The sequence below is a fragment of the Lethenteron reissneri genome, chromosome 36, assembly GCF_015708825.2.
Source record: "Lethenteron reissneri isolate LAM-NWPU_2019-01 chromosome 36, ASM1570882v1, whole genome shotgun sequence".
Taxonomy (NCBI): Eukaryota; Metazoa; Chordata; class Hyperoartia; order Petromyzontiformes; family Petromyzontidae; genus Lethenteron; species Lethenteron reissneri.
Genome location: NC_083814.1, coordinates 10229184 through 10255724, shown reverse-complemented (window position 1 = coordinate 10255724; position 26541 = coordinate 10229184). Strand labels below are relative to the sequence as shown.

The 26541-nt window shown below is 52.2% G+C and overlaps 1 protein-coding gene across 4 annotated transcripts in view; it reads left to right on the top strand.

The window, feature by feature from the left end:
* The window catches only part of DVL3 (dishevelled segment polarity protein 3), a 55668-nt gene extending 31912 nt beyond the window's left edge, over positions 1-23756 (top strand). For 3 of the 4 annotated variants that reach the window (XM_061566063.1, XM_061566064.1, XM_061566066.1), the window contains 11 exons: positions 5294-5432; positions 7247-7340; positions 8872-8941; positions 9544-9683; positions 9981-10057; positions 12770-12838; positions 13799-13956; positions 14669-14800; positions 15068-15235; positions 16207-16416; positions 17653-23756. In XM_061566063.1, coding sequence (XP_061422047.1) covers positions 5294-5432; positions 7247-7340; positions 8872-8941; positions 9544-9683; positions 9981-10057; positions 12770-12838; positions 13799-13956; positions 14669-14800; positions 15068-15235; positions 16207-16416; positions 17653-18299 — 1904 coding nt within the window. In that variant the 3' untranslated portion in view covers positions 18300-23756. The remainder of the gene's footprint in view (positions 1-5293; positions 5433-7246; positions 7341-8871; positions 8942-9543; positions 9684-9980; positions 10058-12769; positions 12839-13798; positions 13957-14668; positions 14801-15067; positions 15236-16206; positions 16417-17652) is intronic. The other variant, XM_061566065.1, reaches the window with a different exon arrangement.
* The last annotated feature ends 2785 nt before the right edge of the window (positions 23757-26541 follow it).

Here is a 26541-nt window from a genome sequence, read left to right as displayed (position 1 = left end):
AATCACGACGTTTCGGAGGCAACACAAGCTTCCGTCTTCAGGTGGAACCGTCACAGCACGATAGCTGTATCAAGTAAACGAGAGATTGCAAGAGATACCACTCCGTATATATAATGGTTTATTTTAATTTTACTTTTATTAATTTTAATTTTTTACCTACGTGACTTTACCGAAAAAACCTAAGAATATGAATCCTTGCAGTCACGAAAGCTTCAAATCTAGAAAGACTCTATTTTCGTTGGCCAGACAGAACTCTGTCCTTCTGCGGCATTGCTGGAGCAGAATGGCAGAGTTGCTCATGGTAAATGCGTTGCAAGTGGCAATTGCTGGCGATGTTTGGCCTAAAGTTGCCCGAGTGTGTTGTAGCGATCGTGGCGTTCTTGGCTGGCGTATAAACCCTGACTGCTGTTAAGCGTCCCCCTGGCCTGGAATGAGTCACCACAGCAGTAATCCTGGAAACAGCGAGTGAATGACATTATAATCTTTGATAATCTTGTTGCCCAGGCCAGTTTTTTTTTTCCGGACGCTACAAGCACGCACAATTTAAGCTTCTTCGGATTTTTTTCGTTTTGCTTAATGAGGCTGTGGCTTGCGTAACGATCTGGCGTGCGACCGATTTAAAGTGGCTGAGGCTCTGATTCTGAGAGCCGCTAGTCAAAAGTGCACACGTTTTTCTTCTGCCGTTTAAAGCCAGCCGTAGCGCCGCCTCACGCGAACGCACTCAGTACGATTACAGCAGACATTTAAAATGGATTCCTACGCTCGCAACTACATCCGTCGATCCATTCGTCTTGAGAATCGATCGATAAGTTCGCTTATGTGCGTGTTACGTACAAACATTACTTGTAGCCCGATGGGGCGAGCGTGACGGAGCAAGTTTCTAAACTGCACAAATGTGTTGGTTCAAATTAGAACTGATAAATAATCGATTCTTGAATCGATTCGTGGTCGCCAATTGCGACGGCTCGCTGAGTCACGGGGAGGTTATGGATCGCCACATGCCTGCCACTTACATCACCAGCACGGAAGCTGCGTCGAAGTGAGCCCATAATTTTTGTTGTGGGCTCACTTCGGTCGCCATACGCTCGTTTTCGCCACATGCCCCTCAGGCCTCTTGGCGCGCTGTGAATAATTCACGCGCTCTCACGTGCCTGTGTTTTTGGACATGTGAGCGAGTGGGCGTGCGTGCATGTGTGCATGTCTCCGCTTGTGGGTTAATATTTAATGCTCGGGCTTCCATCTGCCTTGCCTGTAACACCCCGAAAGTGAGGGGACACCAAAGGCCTTAAGTCGTCGTAGTTTTGGTCCACACCTCCCGGCTTGGCGACCCCTTATTGGAAGTCAAAGTTTTACACGACCCGCCAAATAAATTGGCAAAGTGATACCTGAACTGGTCCTTGGCTCCACTTTCACCAACCCATGCTGACCGGCGTGAAGGATGGTAAAACTTCACCCCTATGGGAACGCCTTTATCCGTCGTGAGAATTTTATTTTATTATGTTTTTATTTCTTTATTTTATTGTTTCCCTTCTACGTGACTTTACCGAAAGAACCAAGAAGATGAATCCCTGCAGTCACGAAAGCTTTAAATCGAAATTCAGTATTGGGCTGTCAAAGGGCAGTAATTGTAATCTCCAAATACCGGGTTGGTTTGTGTGTGCGTGTGTATTAAAGCAGTGGCTCGCTCATTGCACTATAATCTCGTTGACCAGGGTTTAATGTCTGCCAATAAATAGCATGACAAGTGGGTTTGCGTGGCTGTCCTAGACGGCTCCTAGGCTGACTCAGCATCTGAGTGCCTGCCGTGATGTGTAAACACGATCGCTGGGAAGACAAAGCCCACCCGGGCCTGGTGCTGGCTGCGCCAGGAGGCGTGCGCGTCCATTGAGTGTTTTTTGTTTTCCAAAGTCGCAAAGAGAGCGAGTCTCTCTGCAAAGTCGCACATTCTTTGGCACGCCAAAGTCAAGCGAAAAGTGCGCTTTCGGATGGACGGCAAGAAAAAACAATTCTCGCGTTGTTTAAAAATATAAACCCAAACCGAGAGACGTGCTCCGTCACCCGCGAAAAGAGCACCTGCCAAGCCCAGCGGGGCCCCGAGCCTCTGACCTCCGATAGAGACGTTCGCCTCCTTAAGGGTCACGGGGTCGCAGGGTCATGGCGCGGGTTGGCGACCCGTCTGCAATTTATGGCCTCTCCTGTGAAATGGAAACCCCCCCCCCCCCGCCCCTCTGTGCAAGTTGACAAAAAAAGGCAAATAAATTAAAATGCTACCGAGGCTGCGAGTGAAATTGGACCTGGATGTGACGGCACCAGGTCGGTTGATGTGTTCACCGGAATGCTTTGGCTTCCGAGGATTAACGTCGATGAAAATTGCAATGTCTTGGTTGCCGAGTGTTTAATGTTAAATGTAGCATCAGTTGATGTCCATTGTTTGTTATTATTGTCATAATTGCGCTTGTTTACCCAGGAAGGCATCGCTGGGTCTCGAGACTATTTCAAGAGCGTTCCTGCCAAGCTTTCACAGTAGTGGGCGATGTTGCTAGATGCAATCATATTGAGCAATTTGCAGATACATTTCCAACATTTGGATTATTTGGCCAATACCAGTAACATTGTGTGGTTTATTTTAACTATTCAAGAAAACAGGACAACCTTGAGGAAACCCATGCAGAACAGGGGGAGAGCGTAAAAACTTCGTACAGAAAGGCGCCTGTGTCAGGAGTTGAACCCAGGTCCTTCTCGCCACGGGTAACAAGTGTTACCACCGTGCCACCCTGCCCCCTTTGTTGTTGTTGTTTAAGCAGTACAGGCTGGGTTGGTGCAGTGGTAAGAGCGCCTGGCTTTCAAACGAAAGGTTACAAGTTCCATTCAATGTTACGTTTTGTAGTTGCGTATCGTAAGGATGAAGTAGAGCGTGAATAATTAGCTCGGCGACTTAACTCAAATAGAGCGCATTCATTTGGAAAACTTACATGCAAGGGCAAACACTTGTTGCAAAGCATTACAGAATCCATGCGTGTGTGTGTGTGGTTATACTCCCTTGTTTGCTTTGGTTGCATTTGTTGCGGTGCATATGTAGGCATTACTGTAGAGGCACAAGAACCTGCGGAATCTGCGGCGATATGAAAAGCATTTGGTTGAAAAAGAGACTTGGGTGTCAGTGGTCTCTCACCTTGGTTTTTAATCAAGAACAGTCGCGACATTCAATACGCGCGAAGCAGCAGAAGTGTTTGACTTTTACGCACGCCGATGTCAGCGCGTGCACTGCGAGCGCAAGCCTCTCCCTTAACCCGCGGATGGTTCTGCACGCCAGACGTCGGGCCGCCACGGTCTCTGAAATTACTCAGAAGTCGGCCGCTCGTCTCGTTTTCGCCATTGTCTCTGGGCTGTTTACGCTGTCGGTGGAAAGAGGGATAGCCACTTGAGGTATGGAGCGCCGCCCGGTCGGAGTGTGGCCACGGGCAGGAGCGGGTTGAGGCCTTTGCGTGACTTATGGGGGGCGACTTTGGTGGCTTAGACGCCCCCCAGGCTTTAGGGCGATTTGTCTGGCGGGTGAAGAGCTTTGCTCCGTCTTGTGACCCACGCTCGGACACTGAAGGATTAATTGCACTTTAGACGATTTGGTCTTGTTGTGGTGTTTTCTTTTGTCTCGACCATTACGGGCACGGCTAAGTTTGTATGCGTAGTGGAGTGGTGGTGTAGCGGTTAGCGCGCTGCGCTACAAACCCGGCGACCCGAGTTCGAATCCCGCTCGCAGCCAACACCAGTGACGATTATCTGAACTGGTCCTTTGGTCTCGCTGAGGTTGACTTAGCCTCAAATGAGTACCTGGTGTGGTGTGTAAAGATTTCCAATGGGGAGACAAAGGCGGCCGGTTGTGATGCTGGCCACCCACCCCCTCGTGTGTCCGTTCCGGCCTTCATAGGAGCTCGCTAACAGCACTTGCCCCAACAGTCTGTTGAAGCTATACGGGGGATCTTCGGGGAAGTGCGCTGCACTAAGAACCTCGTGACTTGAGTTTAATCCCTGGGAATGGCCATCACGTCGGTGGCGAGAGTGATATCAGAACCAGTCTCGGGGTCGAGAATTAACCTTAAATGATTGCTGTTGTTGTTATGCGTGCTTGTGCACCACCAAATCCTCGTGCACCATGGTGACATTAATCGCCTCTCCCACGTGCACTTTCCCAACAGTTTGTTCAAGTGCCACACATGGATTTATTTGCCTTTCTGCACTATAATCCACCTGTTTATCCGCACTATTCTTAAAATTATGTTTTCCGCCCAAAGTTGTCGCACCCCCAGCTGCACTCATCCATCAGGTTTCTGCTGATTAGAAAGGAGGGGTTCCCCCCCCCACCTTCACCATTTTTAATAGTCACACTAAGCCAGGTCTTGAGGAACCTTTCCCTTCCAGAGGGAGGAACACGGCTTTAAAACACCTTTGACGGGCGTCCACACAAGAACAACAAGCAACACTGCAGGATGTTCCTCGCAGCGACAAAGCGGCTCGGCCGTGTGGGCAGGTCAACAATACTTGACTCCATTATCCGATTTATAAGATGCTTGCAGTGACGGATAAACTTAATATCGTTTGCGGCTCTTATCAAAGTTGCGGGCCTCTATGCGACGTGCAGTTGTGTGGGCCCGTATCCCACCGACGGGGGAATCTGGGGGGGGGGGGGCTAGGTTCCCCAACCCTGCTGTGAGCGCTTGGAGCCATTCGCCACAGAAGGCGCTACTCGCAGTGCAGTAAATGTGATGATATTGCCGCTGCTGTTGTATGCATATTCTTTGGGTCTTTCGGTAAAGTCACGTGACTTTACCGAAAGACCCAAACGAATATGAATTCCTGCAGTCACGAAAGCTTTAAGTCAAGATTTATGGATGTATGTTTAACTTCTTTTCCAGCGTACGTAGCCAATCTTGCCAATCGGAGGTACGGTGGAAGGAAAACAAACTAAACACAAAAAGCGGTCCTAAAGAAGTGAGTTTGTCAATCTCAATGATTGAAAAGTGCATAGTTCCAGTGGCTCCCTAATATCGGAAGGAAGAGCGTTCCAGACGGCCGCAGAAACGCATCTGAAAGCGCGCGATGCGCTTGACCGTCTTTGTTTGACGGCCAGCAAAAAGCCGCTGCTGCGTGGATGACCGGAGTTCGCGTGATTGTTTATGCTCCTTGACGAGCTCAAAGTATTGTTAAATTGTCGAAAGTTGGCAGGTGTCGTTTAGTGACGTGAGTGTGGGCATGCCCTCGCTGTTGTCCCTGTTGACCCCCCCCCCCCCCCCACCAGCGCCCAGAGTTAACGGGCAGCCGAAGGAGCGGAGGGAGCGGGACGCGCTGGGCGGGTACGAGAGCTCGTCCACGCTCATGAGCAGCGAGCTGGACTCCACCAGCTTCTTCGACTCTGACGAAGATGGCTCCACGAGCAGGTCAGGAGGGGCGCTGACGTGCCCGAGCGGTGGCGCGTTTCTTCTTCCCGCCTTAGTTGCGGAGGTTCGCGGTTCGAGCCCAGCGGCCGCCCTGCGTAATACTGCAGTTGTAGGAAAACTGGAACAAGTTTACAATTATCAGGTTAATCGCCTGACGCAGCTGGTTGTAATCGCCAGCGGAAGTCATACTCGAATTGTAAATGTTGTTAGTTTACTCTCCAACACACCGGTGTGCTGAAGTAGTAACTTATTGGCACTTTTTGTTTACGTGACAAACCCTACTTATTGGCTGTGTCGGGTGGTGGCGTGTTTAATAACGCATTTATATTTATGCGATTTAACCAAAACACAAACTTTTTTTATGAATTAAATCGGCTTCGTCAAAGTCTGCTGTCTATGTCTCAGGGCTTGGATCTTTAAATGACACGCACAACCCAATCAACAGGCAGCTGTAGTCTCGTACATTCCCGCCAAAGGTCTTGGGATCCTGGGCTCTCTCGCAAATGTGTTTTAAGCTGCGCTGTTGTGAAAACAGACTGAAGCCATGGTCAGGCGCTCCCCTGTGCGCTGTCGTGATTTCTGCGCTCTGACGCATTCACACGTAATTGCACGTGACATTCGACTGACCACGTGGATGCAGTCACGTTCGCTATATATTTAGGGGCGCCCGACCATGATTTTTTTTCTTACGAACGATGCTTTAGCCTCGTGGAGAAGAGCGCGAGAAACGCCACCGTGGTACGTGTGTCCACGCGGTACGGGTTTCGTGTTCGCGTTCGTCGTGTTTCCATCTTCCTTTGTACACGCACTGCCCTTTTGTCAACCCACCGCTGGATGAGGGTCTCCCCGTGCCATGCGGAGATGTGTAGGTCACTTGACCGTACTTCGTCACGCTGGTCGGTGAATGTCGATGAAGGTGGGGTCGGAGCTAAACGTGGGACTATAGAGGATGGCTCGGCGGCGGGTTTTGCTGTACCGCCCTCTGCTGACCGCCACAGCTCGTAGTATCATTTCTGTCTTAAGCCTGCTTGCGCTTTTCTTTTATACTCATCGCTATCAATGTGAAGTAGATATAAAGTAAATTTTTTAGGCCCAACGACCTTCTGGGAGTGCATATCAGCAGCATTGATTTTCCACAAGTGAACTCTGGTTTCGTCATGCAGTGTCTCATCAGCCGAGTCGGGCTCACTTAAGCCAACGCTGTTGCACGGCCAGATGGTGAAGGCAAAGACCCTCTCATTAAGATATGGGTCTTTGGAAAGATAGGGTGATGCATTTCATGGTGATTTTGTCACCGGGAAATGCATTGTAGTCCAACAGCACTATTAGAGGCCAGTGGCATTCTGTTGCAGTGGCAGTCAGAAGCAAAGCAGGCAAAGGCTTCGGGCCCATAGCAGCTCAAGGGGTCCCGGGTTCACGACAAATGAGGGGTGCATTCAACATCAGCCCGGATTCAAATCAGAATAAACAAGAAGCCAATTAACGTACAGGCCAAGTAATCTCTCTCATCTCCACCTCGTCGACATTTTTCATCTCACTACATCTGCTTCTTTAATCCCACCACATTTCTCTCCTGCGTACAGCTCTCCCGCCTTCTCGCTAGAGAATAATTTTTTTGACGAAAATTAAAGGTGGCGTGAGGTAGTGGGGGGGGGGGGGGGCGGAGGGCACTGCAAAAAAAAATTCTGCGCCGCCACTGACGGCAAGCGTGACATGGTGATTTTTGGAGGCGAGCGGTGGCGACGGCGGTGGCGACGGCGGTGCCGCGTGAGGGCGGACGCTAACGGCGCGCGCGTGCGGACGCTGCTCGGCAGGTTCAGCTGCTCGACGGAGCAGAGCAGCGCGTCGCGCCTCATGAAGCGTCACCGGCGGCGGCGACGCAAACCGCAGCCCCAGCAGCTCGACCGGGTACGGCAGTGTGTGTGTGTGGGGGGGGGGGGGGGGGGGGGGCAGGGTGGGGTGGGGAAGGACTTTCCCGTGCGGTGTTGTGCGCCAGGGCTGCAGCCTGCGATGAGAGGCTGCGTGCTTCCACGTGGCACTGGACAATTGCGAACAAGAGCTTGATAGCTCATCGTATTTCTCCGGTATAAATAAATGACTGATTCTCAATATTCTGGCAGCGTGTCTGTAAAGCGTCGTAAACGTGTTTGTGGTAGAGCATTATACACGGTTAGCTTTCTGAATGTAGAGTAGACCAGCATATCTGTAAAGTCAATTTAACGTGCAAGGTTGTATTCGCAGACAATATTACGATTCACAATTTATAGAATTTTTTTTTTGGGACCTGCCCAATTTCGTGTCGTTACGACTCATCCACCACACAGCACGGCCAACCAAATCAAATCGTGTACGAGCGCTTTACACGCCGATTGTTATTTTTTAGCTGTGGGTCCAAATTTGCTAATATTTGAAATTTACCTGCCAATTATTCAATCGATATTATACATAGCAGTCATCGCCCCCTACTGGCAGACTAATGCACCAGGATCGATAATGCAATTGAGACTATCCTGTTATCTGGGGTTCTCACCTGATGAAACAAAACAAACGTTAACTTGATGTTACACCGAGTCAGCCGGGCCCACGCTACGATGACGGGCAAGGTGACTGTTTTAGTGCGAAAGCTGCCCTCGCTTTGCGGCTGTGACAGGGGCGTTCCATTAGCACGCTTGGCTACGTACGGCGCGAAAGAAGTTCAACGTACGTACCGTCGATCGCCGATTTATCCGGCACTGTGCAATTATCCGGATTCCAACATTATCCGGCGGTCCTGGGCCGATCTGGCGAAAATGGCAAAACCGCTCCAAAGGCTGTAACCAGTCTGGCGATTGGCACCGTGTGCGGGATGAAAAAAGTAGCTCAGCTTGATTTCAGTGGACACTTCTACACCCCTGATCATCCCATGCAGAGTCTTCGAGATTGGAATGGGAAGTACAGTCCAGGGAATACAGTATCGTTTTACAGTAGGATATTTATTTTTGTTTATTCGTATGTCCATGCCAATTTCACATGGTAAACACATTTTAAACGTCTTCTTGGTTCTTTCGGTAAAGTCACGTAGAAGGGAAATAATAAAATAATAAAAATAAAACATAATAAAATAATTTTCACGACGTTTCGGCCACAACGCAAGCAGCCTTCCTCAGGTGAAGAACAGGTCTGTCGGGGAGACAGCGTCTGTCCCTTCTACGTGACTTTACCGAAAGAACCAAGAAGATGAATCCCTGCAGTCACGAAAGCTTTAAATCGACATTTTAAACGCTAAAAAAACCTATACACCACCAACAAATATAATGTTATACAAGAATGTGTCAAAATAACTTTTTTTTTTTTATTATATATATTTTCCGGCGTTTTAGAAAATCCGGCACCCCCTTCCCCCCCCGCCGGATAATAATCGATGATCTCCCGTACATACTCACGTCCGCTCTTGTTTCAGTCGTCCTCCTTCAGCAGCATCACGGACTCGACGATGTCGCTCAACATCATCACGGTCACGCTCAACATGGGTACGCGCTCGTTACTGCGAACCTTCACACGCACTAAAGACAAAGATGGTCCGCCCCTATAACATTAGCAGACTTTTTTGAGGCAAAGCGCTGTTCGCGAGTAGGCACAGCACACGAAGGGGCGGGGTGGCCAACACCACGCCCGGCCGCTTTTTGTCTCCCTAGTGGCAATGTTTACACACCACTTACATACACACACATGACCCCTCGTGCGATTTGGGTAAAAATGATATGGACAGCCAAATTGAGCAAAAAACAACTATTTATGAATATGCAAAGCCACCCTTAAGCTTCCATACTGCCAATTAAATACTTCCGAAGACAATCGCACGTGTAAAATTGTTGTTTAATCCACGATATCTCCTTACTTGTTACGTATTAAATCACGACAGGGTGGCGCAGCGGTTAACAATTGTGGCTCGCAGCACGAAGGCGCATTTCTACGGCTGTTCCCTCCGTGTTCTCCAATTTCCCCCCCATAGCCAAAGACTTACAACGTCGTTATTGTTGGCCAAACATCCCAATGTTAGCAGAACCTTGGTAAATAAGTAATTGTTTATTATCATCATCATCATGATCATCTCCCCATCTCCTTCAAACAGAGAAGTACAACTTCCTGGGCATCAGCATCGTGGGACAGAGCAACGAGAAGGGAGACGGTGGAATCTACATCGGCTCCATCATGAAGGGAGGCGCCGTTGCCGCCGACGGGCGAATCGAGCCCGGCGACATGCTGCTGCAGGTCAGGGGTCGCAGGGGGGTGTGTTGCCTGCCGTCACCCGGGCTTTTGACGAGTTGATGGCCGTGTGTGCCGAGTTCAGGAAGCTGCGAGGTTAAGTGTCTGGCCTCTGCTTTGTGCGTGAACCCGAGTGGCGACTGCTGTCTGTCTGTGCGTCTTGCACGTGTACCCCCGCACCTCCGATTTGCACGGTTGGCTACGTACGGCGCGGAAGAAGTTCAACATACGTACAGACGTGTTCTTCTCTCCCCCCACCTCTCTATCCTCTTCATGCTCCCTTCTCCCTGCTGCGCTGTGCAGGTGAACGACGTGAACTTTGAGAACATGAGCAACGACGATGCGGTGCGGGTGCTGCGGGACATCGTGCACAAGCCAGGGTACGTGACCCTTCCTCCCTCTCTCCCTTTTTCCTCTCTCCCTCTTCCCTCCCTCCTTCCCTCTTCCCTCCCACCCCTCTCGCTCGTCCCTCACTCCCCTTCCTCCTTCCCGCACTTAAGACGACAAGCGTGTCAATGCTATGTAAGCCGCGTATGCCCCAGGATGTAAAGGTCAATCTCCTGTGAACCCAGCTCTGCTCCACTGCCGTGAGAGTTGGGAGGCAGCTTTCTCGGTAAAGTCACGTAGGTAAAAAATTAAAATTAATTGATGCAGTAGTCGTGCCGTGACGGTTCCACCTGAAGACGGAAGCTTGTTTTGCCTCCGAAACGTCGTGATTTTTATTTTATTTTACTTTTATTAATTAAAATTTTTTACCTACCTAAGAATATGAATCCTTGCAGTCACGAAAGCTTCAAATCTAGAATAGGCAGCTTTCTGGCTGAGTTGCACGCAGTGTTATGTTTGGTGATGTTTGTATCTTCAAGGACTATGTTTTCCCCCTGCCAATCCCCCCCTCCCCAACCTCGCAATTTGATGAATGTCGCGATTCAAGATCGCGATTCGATTCAATAATCGTTTCCTTATTTTGGTATTGCGGAGCACGTTGCGTCTGTCGTTGCCTGCAGGATTTTGCGTGAAGTCTATCACGTGAAATGCACACGAATCAAAAATACTCGATTCTCCACCCACACAATCCAGGGCGCGTGCCGTGGGCCTATGACTCGAATGATCTTTGCTTCCCGAGTGCTCTCCCTTTGGTTACGGCAGTGACGACATTTGAAATGAGCAGGGATAGCTCCAGAGCGCGAGAAGAGGTCGTCCCCTTAAAATGCAGTGCGAGTGATGGCGAGCGTTTTTTGTTCATTTGTGCCAGTACACCTCGACTGGCATATTCACCCAATTTTAATTAGTATTGCTTATTAATGTTATTTTGGTATTAATTGTGTAGTCGTGAAAAGAAAAAAAAAACCCCACCGTACCCTTGTCGGAGTCGATGAGCGAGCACACTGCTGAGATGGTGGGTAAGAGGCATCCGTGCGTGACGTCCCAAGCTGGGGCTAATCGCTCGCTCGCTCGCTCGCTCGCGTGCATGCATGCGCACACGCACGTCTGGCCTTCTCCCGCCCGAGATGATTTATTTTTGGTCCGGAAGCCGGTTGGCACATTAGGGTCAGGCAGGTCCAAGTCCTCGCGGGTGAATCCGGATTTAGACGGTCGCGTGCGTTCGTTCGTCTTAGCGCCGAGTGTTAGCGGCACGTGATGCCCCATGGGCCTTCTACGTCACGCATCCTCTGACGTATTTAAATTTTTTGGTTCTCTCCGCTAATTTTTTTTATTGTGACTGATGAGGCCTGTAATGGCACCAAGCATCCCCCTTGCACCCGAGTCATTTGATGAAGTGTCATAATTCAAGTTGATGATTCAACTCGATAGTACACTTCTGTTGACTACATTGACCTATCCATAATAGACTTTTTTTGGATTAGATCGCGTAAATATAAATGCGCCGTTAAATCCTCCACCACCCGACACAGCCAATTAGTAAGGTTTGTCTGGTTAACAAAACGTGTCGATTCATTACTAGTTCAGCACACCGGTGTGTTGTAGAGTAAACCCGCAAAATTTACAATACATTGACCTACATGTAACATTAGCTTATCATTTGCACGCAATTGCAAACAATTTTTCACCGCAATCGTGAGCACAGGTAGCGATTGTGACAGATGGATCGGCGCATCATTGCGTGCCCGTGCCTGCGATAATCTCGTCACCTGGCTGTTTAACGCAAGATGCCATGTTGTTTTGAGGAGTAAGCGTGCCACGTGTGTGCGGGATTTGGCCCAAATCGGCCCGCCCGCTCTGTCCTCTTCTCTCCCCCTCGTCCCGTGGCTTCCTTCTGCGGTCCCCACGGTGTCTCCTTCACTTTGGATGAACTGCAAAGTTTAGTGATCTGCACCAAAGGCTCGCGTCCTGGTGCATGCATATTCATTTTCGTTTCCTTTCCCCCCTCCTCACCTCCCGAGTAGTCACATTCCATTTGTTATGAGCAGTAGCAGCAGCAGCAGCATCTCACGAGACGAACCATTTTTCATTGTAACTCTGCAACCAGCTGCGCATCGACCTGTTGTCAGAAACTGGACCCAGAGGGTGACGCTACAAAACATATTTCTAAACTCACTTTGGGAGACTTGTTTTTTCTTTTTTATCCACTCAAAGGGCGAAAACATTTGTATGGTCTGCAGAGTGTTGCTTGTCAGTGTTTAAAAAAAACAACCAACCTGTATATGCGCTTACGCGAGGTTCAGCTTCCGCTATATGGATTCTGTGAGCGCGCTGCCATCTGTGTGTGTATGTGCATGTACATAGTCTGGCACAAGCGCCGTGGTGACACCACCGCCACTTGGTGGCGAATGGCGGTTGTTGTTGTGCCGCTTCGAGAGTTGTAGTGCCGTGGTTAGTACACCGCACTACGAACCCGGCAACGCGAGTTTGATTCCAGCTCGCAGTAACAGTGGAGAATATTTGGAGTGGTCCTGGGCTTCCCCGAGGTTGACTCAACCTCAAATGGGTAGTTGGTGTGCGGTGTTTAATCTTCTGCACCGGGGAGACAAAGACGGCCAGGCGTGGCGTTGGCCACCAACCCCCTAGTGCGCCGTGTCGGCCTTCATAATTTTCCCTATATTGTGTTTTTTGCGTGCCGCATCCAACAGGCCCATCACCCTGACCGTGGCCAAGTGCTGGGACCCCACGCCGCGCGGATACTTCACCATCCCACGCAGTGAGTGTGTGTGCCGCCAGACCCTCCCCGTCTTTCTTCCTGCCTAAACGCACGTGAACTCCGTTGTGCACGCACAAACAACACTGACGCTACTGCCTGGGAGCATTACGCCGAGACAGCGAGTAGCAGCCTCCATCACGAGGCTCCCTTGCGGAGAACCGCCCCCTGCCCCCGCCCCCACACCCGCCTCTACCCTCCCGCCCAATCAAGCAAGAGCTCCCCTCGTATCCCATAACCTCGATAGCAGCGGTCGACCTGGTGCGGCCACAATTCAGGTTCACCAAATTTACGATGCGAGCCATTCTCAAATGGTTGATTCGCATACGGCTTCACGCAGGTATCGTGCACACACAAACAACGGCTTTGTTGAAGCCTCGTGCATTGTCAACGTGCCTGAAGAAGAGCCCTTGGCCAAAAACATTAGCCTACCGTTATACCCTCGTCGTTACATGGAAGTGTTAACGATCAAGGAGGCCGGGTTTTTTTGTTGTAATTTATGTCTGTGCACCTCAACCAACGTAGTTTGTGTATCCATGTGTTTTTACTGGATGTTCATGGTCTGGACATACATAGAAAATCTCCCCAAAATGGTTTTGTGTGGGGGGGGGGGAATGTTTGGGCGCCCAGTAGTGGGCGTTGCAGTTAGCGCAGCCGCGTTATGAACCCGGCGACCGAGCCAAGCTGGTATCTGTCGAGTTGGTTGCTGGTACCTGTTGGTTGCATTTGACGAAGCGTGACTTAACCGTGGTTGTCTTCCCCCCCCCTCTCCTCCCTGGTTGTGATGGTGCTTGTTGCGGTGGTGGTTGTTGTGGCCGTGTGGTTGTGGTGGTGGCGATTGTTGTGGCTGCGCGGTTGCGGTGGTGGTTGTTGTGGTCGTGCGCCTGCGGTGGACGTTGCTGCGGTTTTGTGGTGGTGGTGGTTGTTGTTGCTTGCGGTGCGGTTGTGGTTGCCGCGGCGTCGGCGTCGAGCCAGGCGAGCCGGTGCGGCCCATCGACCCCGCGGCGTGGGTGTCGCACACGGCGGCCATGACGGGCGCCTACCCCTACGGGATGACGCACTCCATGAGCGCCCTCACGTCCACCTCCTCCTCCATCTCCAGCTCCGTGCCTGAGTCCGAGAGTGAGCGAGCACACGCACACTCGCGCACATACTTGCTCGCACATTCACGCACACACTTGCTCGCACACTGACGTACTCGCTCGCACACTCACACACTCAATCGCTTGCACACTCACGCACACTAATGCTCACACACGCTTGTGCTCACGCACTCTCTCGCATGCACGCGCACATGCACTTGCGCACAATCACGTACACATCCGCACACTCAGGCGCGCATGCACTCAAGAACGCACGCATTCTGTCATTCAAACAATCATGCACTCATGCACGCATGTACTAGTGCACTCACTCGCGTGCATATAACCGATAACACCCACATATGCATCGTGCTGTTTGATACATGTCCCTTAAGTGCACAGATGTAATGTTATTGATGAATAAATGTCTTGGTACATGTCTAGAAATGCACACGCACAACATCCTCTGTGTCATTACAAGGGTGTGGTGATTGCTATACTGTGCTGACGTGACTCCCTCCGTGTCTCCCCATCCCATCTCCTCCACTCCCTCCCCATCCCCTCTGCTCTCCCTCCCCTCCTTTCTGCTCCCTCTTTCTTATCCTGTCCACTTCCTCCCATCCGCTCCACTCCATCTCCCTCCCACCCCCTCCACTCCCTCCCACCCCCTCCACTCCCTCCCACCCCCTCCACTCCCTCCCATCCTGTCCCATTCTCCCTCCCTCCCTCTCTCCCGTGCCCTTCCCTGGCAGGGTTCGATGAGCTGCACCTCTCCATACACAGCGACATGGCCACGGTAGTGAAGGCGATGGCCTCTCCGGAGTCGGGCCTGGAGGTCCGAGACCGCATGTGGCTCAAGATCACCATCCCCAATGCCTTCATCGGTGAGCGACCGCACCGAGGACCTTTGCCTGAGGGGGGTGCGGAGCGGCGGTGGAGGAGGGAACTGACGAATTCGTCAACGGCAAGCTGGACCACGCTCGTTTATCGAGGGAGCGTGCGTTTGGTGCTTGGGGGAATTCGTGAAAAGATTTGCCAGCGAACGAAAGCATATTGAAGCGGATCTGTGGCTTGGTCTTTCGCGCGTCTCTTTGTTTGACGTGACGCGTTGTTCCACACCCGCCCCCGTCTGCCCGCTCGCTCTCTCTCAGGTTCGGACCTGGTGGACTGGCTCTTCAATCACCTCGAGGGCTTCCAGGACCGGCGGGATGCGCGCAAGTACGCCTGCAACCTGCTCAAGGCCGGCCTCATCCGCCACACGGTCAACAAGATCACCTTCTCCGAGCAGTGCTACTACATCTTCGGCGACCTCTGCGGCAGTACGTGGCACACGCGCGCGTGCACAGACGTACACGCGCACACGAACGCACACACGCCGGGACGTGTGCACGCAATTGCACAGGCACGAATGCATGAGCGCGCGCATGTGCTAAAGCACATACAGTATTGTAACAGTGGCTGCCTTTATGTATGTATGTTGAACTTCTTTCGCACCATACGTAGCCAACCTTTTGTTACCGAGGGACGATAATGATGCAGTGCGTACACGGACGCACGCCCCGTGACCTAACGAAGCACGCACACGCGCGGACGCATGCCGCATAACGACATCTACACTTGACCGACAGCCACAGAGCGCCAGCCGCTGTGGCCAACTGAGTCTGCGCCACCAACTAAGACCGGCGCTGGCCGCTGTTCTCTCGTGCGCACACACTCGCCTTCCCGAGCGAGCGATGGTGCACTTTGGCCGCTTGTGTTTAGAGGGTTCGCAGTTCGAGCTCGGCATCCGCCTTGATTCTAATACAGCCGGTGTATCAACTGAATACAAATATGGACCTCCCGCTTCGTGGTGCACGTTAATGATCCTGTGACATAACTCGTGCATGAGTAGGTGATGCCTGCTCGCGTCATTAGAAAATCACTCGCAAATTGGAACCACAATATTTATTAATACTGGAGGAATCCGATGCACTATGAAGCTCAGGAAAGGTAAGCAATTCACTCAAAAAATGTAAAGAAACATTTTATTTGAACCAGGTAAAGTCCACTGAGATAAGCTTTTTCAGAAGTGACCTGGCCACAAATGATGAAGTGGCTCATCAGGGGTAGAGCCACGTCGCAACATCGCCCCCTTGCTGCAAAACTACCGCAGGCCAGACCCGTCCGTGAGAGACGGGGCCTTCGCGATATCCCTGCGCTATGATAACGGCTCGAATACCAAACGCAGCAACACTTTGAAATAATCCCCACCTGCTCATCCCGCCCGTGCCGCCCACGCCTTCCCCGTCAGACATGGCGAACCTGTCGATCCACGACCACGACGGCTCCAGCGGCGCCTCCGACCAGGACACGCTGGCGCCGCTGCCCCACCCGGGCGCCGCTCCGTGGCCCCTGCAGACGGCGTTCCCCTACCCGCCCTACCCCCCGCACCCGTACGGCCCGCTGCCCCCGGGCTTCCCCGAGCAGGGCAGCGGCAGCGCCGGCAGCCAGCACAGCGAGGGTACGTGTGCCAGCGCGGGGGATGCGTGGGGGCTCGTGGGGGCGCGGGCGGCCGTTCTGACGGGCGCGGCGAGCGGGAGGGCTCTTCTTGTGCGCCGGCGCGTGCTACGATGCCGCCCTGCGCACGCGGAAGGACGCCGCGTGTGTGCCGTGGGGTGGCGGACGAGCGGAGGGGACGCGTCGCAGAAGGAGATGGTGGGAGAGGTGAAATCGGATTGCGCGCCGGGTGGATGCGTTCGGTTGCAAGATTGTGGGAGATGGGGCGACGGTTGGGGGAGGCCTTTATCCAGCGGTGGATTGATTGTGGCTGACGATGAACATGCGTGTCACGTGCAAGCACGCGAGCTTATGATGAGCGCTCCCCGCTGTCATCTTGTTTGTGCCTCCTGTTTTCAATCAAGACGCAAAAATGCGTGAAAAGCACACAGCCATTTGTGCATTATGCAAAACCCCAACAGTGCATTGTGGTTCCTTTGTCTTCGATCACAATCAAAATAAATTTATGAAAATGTAAGCAACTGACAGCAGCAGTGAACTGGTTTTATAATAATTAGGACTCATCAGCACTCCTGCAAAGTCTGTTTGCTGCATTAACGTGACTTTGACATTTTCACGTAGTTTTCAGCAGTGGGAATAATCAATTCTCGTTTGATTCGTGGATTGTGAATCCATTCCTTAGTTGAATCCCAATCCTGAGTTGTAACTATTCTTTCAAATCGTTCACAGGGGAAGAGTGAATCATTGAGATGCCCGTCTGAAAGCATTGCGAGAGTGCTGAGCTGGCGTGAATGATTATGATCGAATCCACACATCCTCCTGGGATTGAAGCAAAGTTATTTGATATATACCGAGTTGATGGTATCAACCCGGCCATCAATGGTTTGGCACTCATTCGGCTAAATTTCACCCCTCAGACATAATAATATTGGTTTGACGGTAATGCTATAAAAAATATTCTGTGTGTGGGAAAAGGCTGCCCCCTACTGTGTCAATCAGAAGTCACTTGAGCTTTTTAAGCATCTGAGTTGTGTGTAATCCACTTGCACGTGCTGTACAAGAAGGGGCGATGCAACGCTCTCTGCAAGCAATCCGAAAGGATATTTCGTCTCATTAAATTACGCCGATGCACACAATTGGTGACGACGTTGGACGGGTCGGGGAAACGACCCCGAAAGCGTTGCCGGCTGTAACCTAACGCAGCACGACGGTCCGTGTCGTCCCCCCGGCGCGACCACAGGGAGCCGGAGCAGCGGCTCGAACCGGAGCGGAGGGGCCGAGCGTCGCGGCTCCGTCAAGGAGAAGGACGCCAAGGGCCAGGGCAGCGGCGGAAGCGGAGGCGGAGGAGGGGGAGGAGGGGGAGGGGGTGGCAGCAGCGGTGGCGGCGGCGCCGACTCCAAGTCCGGCGGCAGCGGCAGCGAGTCAGACCACACGACGCGCACGGGCAGCGTGCGGCGCGCCCCCAGCGAGCGCTCGCACCGCAGCCACGCCAGCGCGTCGCACCACAGCCTGCCGCGGAGCCACTACTCGTACGGCGCGCCCGGCGTGCCGCCGCCGCCGCCTCCGCCGGCGCTCGTGTCGGCCGGCGCCCTCCTCCCCGCCGCTTCTGCCGTCGGCGCGTCGCCGGGCGTCATGCCCCCGCCGTACGCGGTGGCGATGATGGGCGGCGTGGGGCATCTCCCGCCCGGCACGATCGTTCCCGCGTCGCCGCCGCCGCCCGCGCAGCTGTCGACGTCGTCGTCGTCGGTGGCGCCGCCCCTCACGGGCCCCCCCGGGGGGCCGCCCGTCAGGGACCTGAGCTCTGTGCCGCCGGAGCTGATGGGAAGCCGACAGTCGTTCCGCATGGCCATGGGGAACCCCGACGACTTTAACCTGGACATCATGTGAAGGGGAGCGTCTGGCTGGGCCCTCCGCTCGTGTCCCCCCCCTCCCCCGCCCGATTGAACCGGAGTCGCTCTTTCCGTTGACTGAAAGCTGATCGTAATGAATTTGTTTCTTTTCTCGTCTCTCCTGACCGCGGTGTAGTTTATCGTCGTGTACATAAATGAAGATCAAAACAAGTTGGAGGGAAAACGAAAAAAAGAGATGAAGTCAAATGAAAGGAACGGTGGGGGGGTGGGGGTGGGGTGGGGGGAAGGTTTGCGTGACAAAAAAAATGTGGCCATGAAAGCAAAGGGAGAGAATTTACGGAAAACTTTGTTGCCGTTGGCGCTCCCGAGGTTCACGCTCGCGTCTAGCGGCGAGTGCGCGAGCGGTGAAGCGAGATTCGCGGGAGCCGGACCCAGGGTGGAACCGCGACTGCGAAAACACGGCGGGCGTCGGGGGGGGGAAGAAAATTGAAAAAAAACGATTCAAGATGGAACAAAAAGATAATGACGTACCACGATATGACAAAGACGCTCATGTCAATACTTGCTACAGGTGCTGTAAAAACAACGGTCGCCCATCCCGGGTGTTGAGGACTTTGTCGTTCGGCTTGCCCGCATTTCTCTGCGGATTGCGGGGAGCGGGCCTGGTTTAGTGTATTTTTAACACGCGTAGGAGGCTTTCGCGACCACAGTGGAGGTTTTTTTGGATTAGAACGCCTGAATGTAAATGTGCCGTCAAACCCGCCTGCCTACCCAACACAGCCAATTAGTGAGGTTGCGTGACGTGGACGGAACGTAGCCAGTTCGTTACTGGTACAGCACTAACGGGTGTGTTGGAGAGTAAAGCCACCGCATTGACAAGTCTGGCTGTCGCCTGATGAGGCTGGTTCTACTCGAATTGTAAACGTTGTGGCTTAACCTCTCCAACACACCAGTTAGTGCTGTACTAGTAACTCATTGGCTGTGTCGGGTGGTGGGCGGGTTCAACGACACATTTATATTCACGCGATGTAAACCAAAAAGCTGTCATGAAGTGTATTTTTAATCGCGATTCTTTGAAAACCTAACGAGCGATACAGAAAGCCTAAACGATGTAATGTTTTTTTTTTGTATTTTGTTTCCCGACCGCCTGCGAAAGTCTTTTTATGTTTACCCCCTCCCCCCACTCTCTGCGTAGAATTACCCATCGCTCTGGAATCATTCGACGCTCTTGAAACGGGGATAAATTGTTACTATCGTATTATATATATATGTGTATATTATATATAGAGGCATTTGATGTGAGCGGACCTTCCGAACCCTAGGTTGATATTCCGATATTCCAATACGACTTGGTTCTACTTCAGTTTACTCTACGTTTTTATCTTTTCGTTGCGTTTTTTTCCGCCCCTCTCGCTGATCAAAAACACTAATCGTTGCCCGCCTCCCCCCCGTTCATAGTCGGGCAAGGCTCCGATTCGGCACTGCCCTCCCTCTCGGGTTTCTCCGGCTTGGGACTCTCCGCTTCCACGCACATATTCTTGCCCAGGACCGCGGCGCGAGAGCCAACAAGGCCGAGCGTTCTCTCGTCCTGCCGCCATCAAGAATTGAGGCGGGGGGGGTGGCGGTGGAGGCTGCACCTAGCCAACATCGTGGGACTGCTCCGTGAGCCAGCGAGGTGCACGGTGGCGCGTGGGCGGCGTCCTCTCGTTCCAAAGCCCACACGCGGACTCCTGCTGCTGCTGCCTCCCTCGCCGCAGGGCCCGTAAAGCTTCACGGCAAGGCAACAGAAAATACGGCTCTGTGCGACTCGCGTTGCTGCCGCCCCCCCCCCCCCCCCCCCCCACGTGTCTGTCTTGTAAAGCGGTGTTGGGAAGCAAGCGCCGCATTTTTTAAGAAGGGACAAAAACGCAACCGTGTTGAAATCATCACCGCTCGCCGTCCGCTGTTGGTCAAACGCCCGCCCCCCCACCCCGTACCGCGTGGTTTGGGAACACGACCGTCTTGTCGAGCGAGGGGCGGCTTCCACCCGGCGAAAGCCCGAGGCCTTCTCGAGTTAAGGAGGCGCTTGGAAATGAGACGCGAGCCCTTCGAAATGAAATCGCCATCGGGAATCTTAAGAAGTGCCGCGGGCGTTTCACCCGCGCGATTCCAGTAGACGTCTCTCTCCGCCATCCGCGTGTTTCGTTTAATATTCGTTTCATGTTTTTGTTTTGGTTATTGTTATTTATGTTTCATTTCTTTGAACTTTGTGCAATCAGTTGCCTTCCCACCCCCCTCCTCCTCCTCTCGCAGTTCCCACTCCGCCCGAGGTCGTCGTTCATTGAGTAGGGGTCAGATTCCGAGTGCGGATCGTTAAAACGTAAAGGACGAGAGAGAGGCCTTCTCTCGACTTGACTTCGGACATCGGCTGCCTCTTTTTTGACGACACCATTCAAATAACAAAAATTGCCGCGTGCCGACCGGTCCACTCTCGGCGCCGGCAAACGGCAAAGTTGCCGGGCACCCAAGGAGTTGACCCCCCACTTGTCCTCCCCCCTCCCTCCCAACACTAATCTCCCGTCGTGAACTACATCGCTAGCTTTTCGTAACTTCGCAAACCTCAACGGTTACGTTTTTTTATATCGTTTAAGATCGTTCTCACTTTCGTTTGATTATGGCATAGGAGGGTGACGCTGCAGTATTAGCTACACACTACTACAGTCTCTCTTCTGCCGTTGAGCATTTTTTTTGTAAAAAAAAAATCTTTCGTTTTGAATTAGCTCGCGAGCGCCTTTCTTTTCTTCTTGTTGTTGTTGCGCCCCCCCCCCCCCCCCCACCAATCTCTCGCTTCCGGCAACGCTGGGACACGAGCAGCTCCGACACGGACTGCAGTCTTCAGGGGCATTGCACCACTCGCCGCGGCCATCGGCCACCGTCGTCGACACCCAGATATCTCGCAGCTTAGCCGGCATCTGTCGATTGGTTGCAAAGGCCCTCGTAGGCCGTGGCGCTTTCGTTCGTTCCTGCCGCCACTCTCGAGCGAGCGATTAAGCGGAGCATTTGGCCCTGGGTCGGTGGTGGAAATTCCACATTCACATGGTAAAAAAAAAAGTGTAGATTTTTTTGTTTTCTTTATTTTACCAGCCCCCACCCGACCGCCCGCCCCGACTGTTAATTTCCAAATATAGTAGCTGGCGTCTTGTCACGAGGTTATGAAATTTGCGGCTGGAATTCGTGCAGAAAGCAGGGTAAACGTCCACCACACAGGCGGCGGGTAGCCTCCGGCGGATGGCGTCACTTGAATATTTCTGGAGGTCCCTTCAAACTCCCCTCCCCACCATCCACACTCGGGGCACTGCACTTTCTCACATGCACTGCTTTAGAGCTGTTTGTCGCACGGCAAATTTTTGTTTTATCCTCGAGAAGAAATACGCTTCATTAAGTAATTTTTTTCCAAATTAAGATGTGCAGTGGCCTCTGCCTGCAGTAACCAGGCAGAGGCCATCGACTTGCTACACTTGAGGATCGGGTTTAAATCGCCGGTGGCTCTAACATCGATTTCTCGGCAGTGCCAGCTCTGTGCCTCTTGAGACGGTATGAGCCCTTTGAATAACCTAGATCCCCCAATCCACCTCAGGTTCAGATCTTAGACCAGCGATGAGCGACTGCACAATTGGATCGCCCCCCCCCCCCCCTTTACCTCGAGTCAACCAATCGACAGCTGTGCGTGTGAATGCCCCTTACCCAGTAGTTTTACACGTGGATGGGATGGGGTGGACGAACTGAACTTTGCAAACCTGTGGTTGGACTCCCGGATCATTGCACGGCACGTTTCCTCCCGCAAGCGAGTTTCCCCGTTGCTGCGAGCCGCCATTTGTTGTCTTGAAAAGCAGCATTGGTGCATGCGTGAAGCCGTTCAGGGTTTTTTAAATTTTATTTGAAGCCTTATCGAAATATCAATTGTTCTCAATCCAAGTGACCGGGTAAACAGACCTTACGATCGGCTGCTTTGTGGTCTCGTGGTATGATTTGTTACAACCGTGTTAATCGTGTTCATTGGATTTGAGGGTGGTCCCCCCCCCCCCCCCACCTTCCGTAATGGACTGCCGCATGCATCGAGTGGCGTTCCGCAGCCACCTGCTTGTGGTTACCGCCGTGCAGACGGGAGACTTCCTCCTCGGTGGGCACGTTTACCTCTCTTTCCACTGTGTCCAACCGAGCTTGCGACGCGGACGCGTCGAGCCAACATGGCGTGGCACAAAAGGCGCCAGGTTTTTATTTTTATTTCTCCCCCCACTTGCAAAAGCCGAACCGAGCCGACGCCGTTGTCCTCGGCAGTGCGCCGACTCAACGTCGCGTGCACCATGTGGTGGCATCATTTGCCACGCAGCTTTTCGTCCCAAGCGAGATACGGGTGTGTGGTGAGGCCAGCCTACCACGCGCGGCTTGGTTGTTCCTGCCATTCGCCGCAAAGCAAAACGAGCCAGCGGAAGAAACAAAGAAACCGGTGCCGTGTGTGACGGCCCTGCACTGGTTTGGCTCGGGTGTCCCAGTGGGAAAAGGAGGGGTACTTCAGCCGAGTGCACCGAGACTTGCAGACTCACAGCAGCAATTCTTGTGGATTCGCCTTGAGAGACAGAGTGAGTGAGTGTGTGGTGAGAATGCCCCGTGGTGAACTGAGATTAAGCGGGACGTGGCCTACGGTTATATTTAGGGTCACCAGGAGTAGGCACGCTTTCATCAGATTTCTCTGTTTTTCCAGAATTCTTCATTAAAATTCTAATCATCTTTCGTGGTCCATGTGGATCGTGGAAAATGTTTTCAGCCCAGGTCAGTGTGGGATTGTGTCCCGTAAACCCCTGCGCTGGTGATTCAATTTTGTTTTCACATTTTTATTTAATGTTTCTTATTTCTGTTGCTGAATGAAACCACGCCTGCCTGTTACGTCGATGGGAGAAGTAGGGGAAGGGGCAATGGGTTGGGCATTTTGGATTTATTCATTTAATGCCTTTAAAAAAAATACATCTTATTGTTTCCCTTAAAAGAAAAATAATCTCACCGGTGCGCCTCGATCTATGGCTTAAGAATCTCGGTCAAATTTGCCATGTGTGAGTGATGGCAATAAAGCCCTATTGAAAATATATCAATTGGAGAGAAGGGGGGCTGCCTTTTCGGCAATAGGCGGCATAGCTTTGTAGTAAATCTGGGGATTATTGTGTGCCTCGAGTCTCCCTTGCCAAAAGAGACGGGCGAGTTTACGGTGTTGCCTTTCGGCCAGAAATATCACCGGATGGACGTAAACTCGTGGACATTCGCCCTCAATCTCTCTGTTTTTGCCAAACATCCGTTGGGGAACGAACTTTTGCGCCAACACACGAATGGGGCCACGCATTGGGCTGTCACTTTCCTTGAGTGAAGCGTTATAATTTGACTGCATGGAAACATGACCACTTTGTGACGATAGTGCTTCGGGTGAGTGAGTGGATAAGCGAGTGAATTGCTGGGTGGGTGAGTGTGAACAAAATAAATTTAATGCGTGAAGCGAGTGATCTGGGGGGGGGGGGGGGGGGGGGGTTGGGGGTGAGTTGTGAGCGAGCGATTAGTTTGGCAGGCGATCGGGGATGAGTGTGGCCGAACGAGTAAATCGTTGAATCTCCACAGGTTTCCGCTCGCGTTCGGCGATGGTGAATGGGTGCGAGAGTGGAGTGAACCCAGCCAGACGGCGTGTGGCACTCCCCCACCACCCCCTTCTGAACTGAATCGAGACTCAATGCATCGGTGGTACTTTGCTCTCTTAAAATGTTTATTTGTGGCACCCTGCCCACGTCACATGAAGGAATCGATTTATCCGCGTTTATTTTGTACTTTTGAAAATGACTAAAAAAAACCGAACTCCTCTCTTTTTACTTTTACATTTTTATTTACTTTGGTAAATTTCTCTTTACCCCCCTCCCTCCCTCCCTCCCCCTTTGTAGCTATTTAACATTGTACTGTAATTCATTTTTTTTCGTTCGTTTGTTTAGACACTAGTATTAATAAACACCACATGTTTATCTTGAACCATTGTGGGCATGTGAATTTGGATTGTTGCAACGCGTGAATATTCTCGTGTCGAACAAACTCACGCACGCGCACAAACACAAAGATCCCCCGTATAGCCTGCAACAGACTGTTGGGGCAAGTGCCGTGAGCGGAGCACCTTCCGAAGACCGGCACGGTGCACGAGGCGGTGGGTGGCCAGCACCGCGCCCGGCCGCCTTTGTCTCCCTAGTGACGACGTGTACACACCGCACCAGCTACTCATTTGAGGCTGAGTCGACCCTAGGGGGGGGTGGTGGTGGTGGTGGTTTCCCAGGACCGGTTCCGATGAGCGTCACTGCTGTTACCTTGAGCGGGTCGCGGGGTTCGCAGTGCACTACCCCGCTGCGCGACCGCTCCCCACACCCACGAGGGCAATCGCGTAACATCCACTTCATATAAGTCGTGGGGATTTTGATGTAGAATTTAAATGTAGATTTATTAAAAGGTGCTCGACACCCGTTGTTGCACATTTGACACGCCCTTCAAGAACCGATCTGAAGTTTAATCGCCACCAAAGACAAAGATCCCCGTATAGCCTGAACAGACTGTTGGGGCAAGTGCTGTTAACGAGCGCCTATGAAAGCTGGCACGGCACACGAGGGGGTGGGTGGCCAAAGACACGCCCGGCCGCCTTTGTCTCCCCAGTGGGAATGTTTACACCACACCAGGTCCTCATTTGGGGCTGCGTCGACCTCGGGGAGGCCCACGACCGGTTCAGAGAATCGTCACTGGCGTTGGCTGTAAGCGGGACTTGACCTCGGGTCGCCGGGTTCGTAGCGCAGCGACCACCACCATCATCACCATCATCACCACCATCATCACCACCATCATCATCATCACCACCATCATCACCATCACCACCACCATCATCACCACCATCACCACCACCATCACCACCATCATCACCACCATCACCATCATCACCACCATCATCACCATCATCACCACCATCATCATCACCATTACCACCACCATCATCACCACCATCACCACCATCTGGCCTGAACTCTTCCAAATTGGTCACCGACTTCCGGGCACCACACCAATCCCTATCTCAGTAACCCAACTTCCTCCACTCATTCCAACCATGACAACCTCTTCCCCCACCCCCGATTATCACGGTGGCGAGATGTTAACTACATCGCCCGGTGTACAGCAGGTCGTGGGGTTCCATCTCGACCCCGGCGCCTGCTGTATTTTTGGAGTTTGCATGCCTCTCTCCCCGTGGTCGCGTGGATGTTTCTCTGGGTCCTCCCGATTTTTCCCCTCCACGTTTAGAAAGGTGAGTTTAGAGTTTTTGGCTGCTTTTAATTTTGACACACGAAGCCACTTCGCTGGGCTGTCATTTGTGAAGCAAAGTCCCTTCCGACAAAAGAGCTGCACACAGCTCATCGGACCTGACCTGGTAAAATAAAACAATGAGTGAGCTTACATTCCGAAACCTGCAAGTGACTTGCACTATCCATAGTTCACGAGCTTCATAAGCACCCTTCTGCAAAGCAAAAAATTAAGCAGACACGTGCTGTCTGGTGCGGTCGAGCAGTTCATTGGTGAAGTGACGGCGTTGAGCGCCGGGTCGACACGAGTAATCCGCAGCGAAGGAACGTCGTCGCAAGACTCCCGAATCTCTAATCCCACGACGATAAGATTCACCGAAATGTAATCGGCCCCGCGGGCGAGATGTTTGCCTTAAGGAGGGGAGCTCGTTTATCCCAGGCACTGTCGACAGGTTGTGAAAAGGACAGTGCATACATTATCAGAGTTATGTTTTTTGTTTGCATTATGGCTGCAGGTATTGTGGTCAATGCAAACATAACTCCTTGTAAAAAAGGTTTCAGTTTTGTTGCCAGATAAAAGGGTAAAAAACAATTATCATATTTTCTACTGGCAAATGAGGTTCCAATGGTGTAAATCTCTCCTCTGTCAACAAACACATTCATAATCATCTAAACAGCGCTGCGTGTGTAGTATGATCGTCTGCGCGATGCGCGTGTCTTGAGTCGTGGTTGTATTTCGCGGCAGGATATGAAGTCGAATTGTGTTGTGAGCCCATCGAGGGTCCCTTTCGCTCTTCGTTGATGCCAGTGACAACCCGAAAGAGGTCTCCCCTGCCGAGGCGGTAACGAATGTCAACAGGGGGGGGGGGGGGTATGATGGTTAAATGCAGGGTCACTCGCTGCTGAGCAGCTTTCCGTGATTCTGTTTGTGGCACCGGCCCA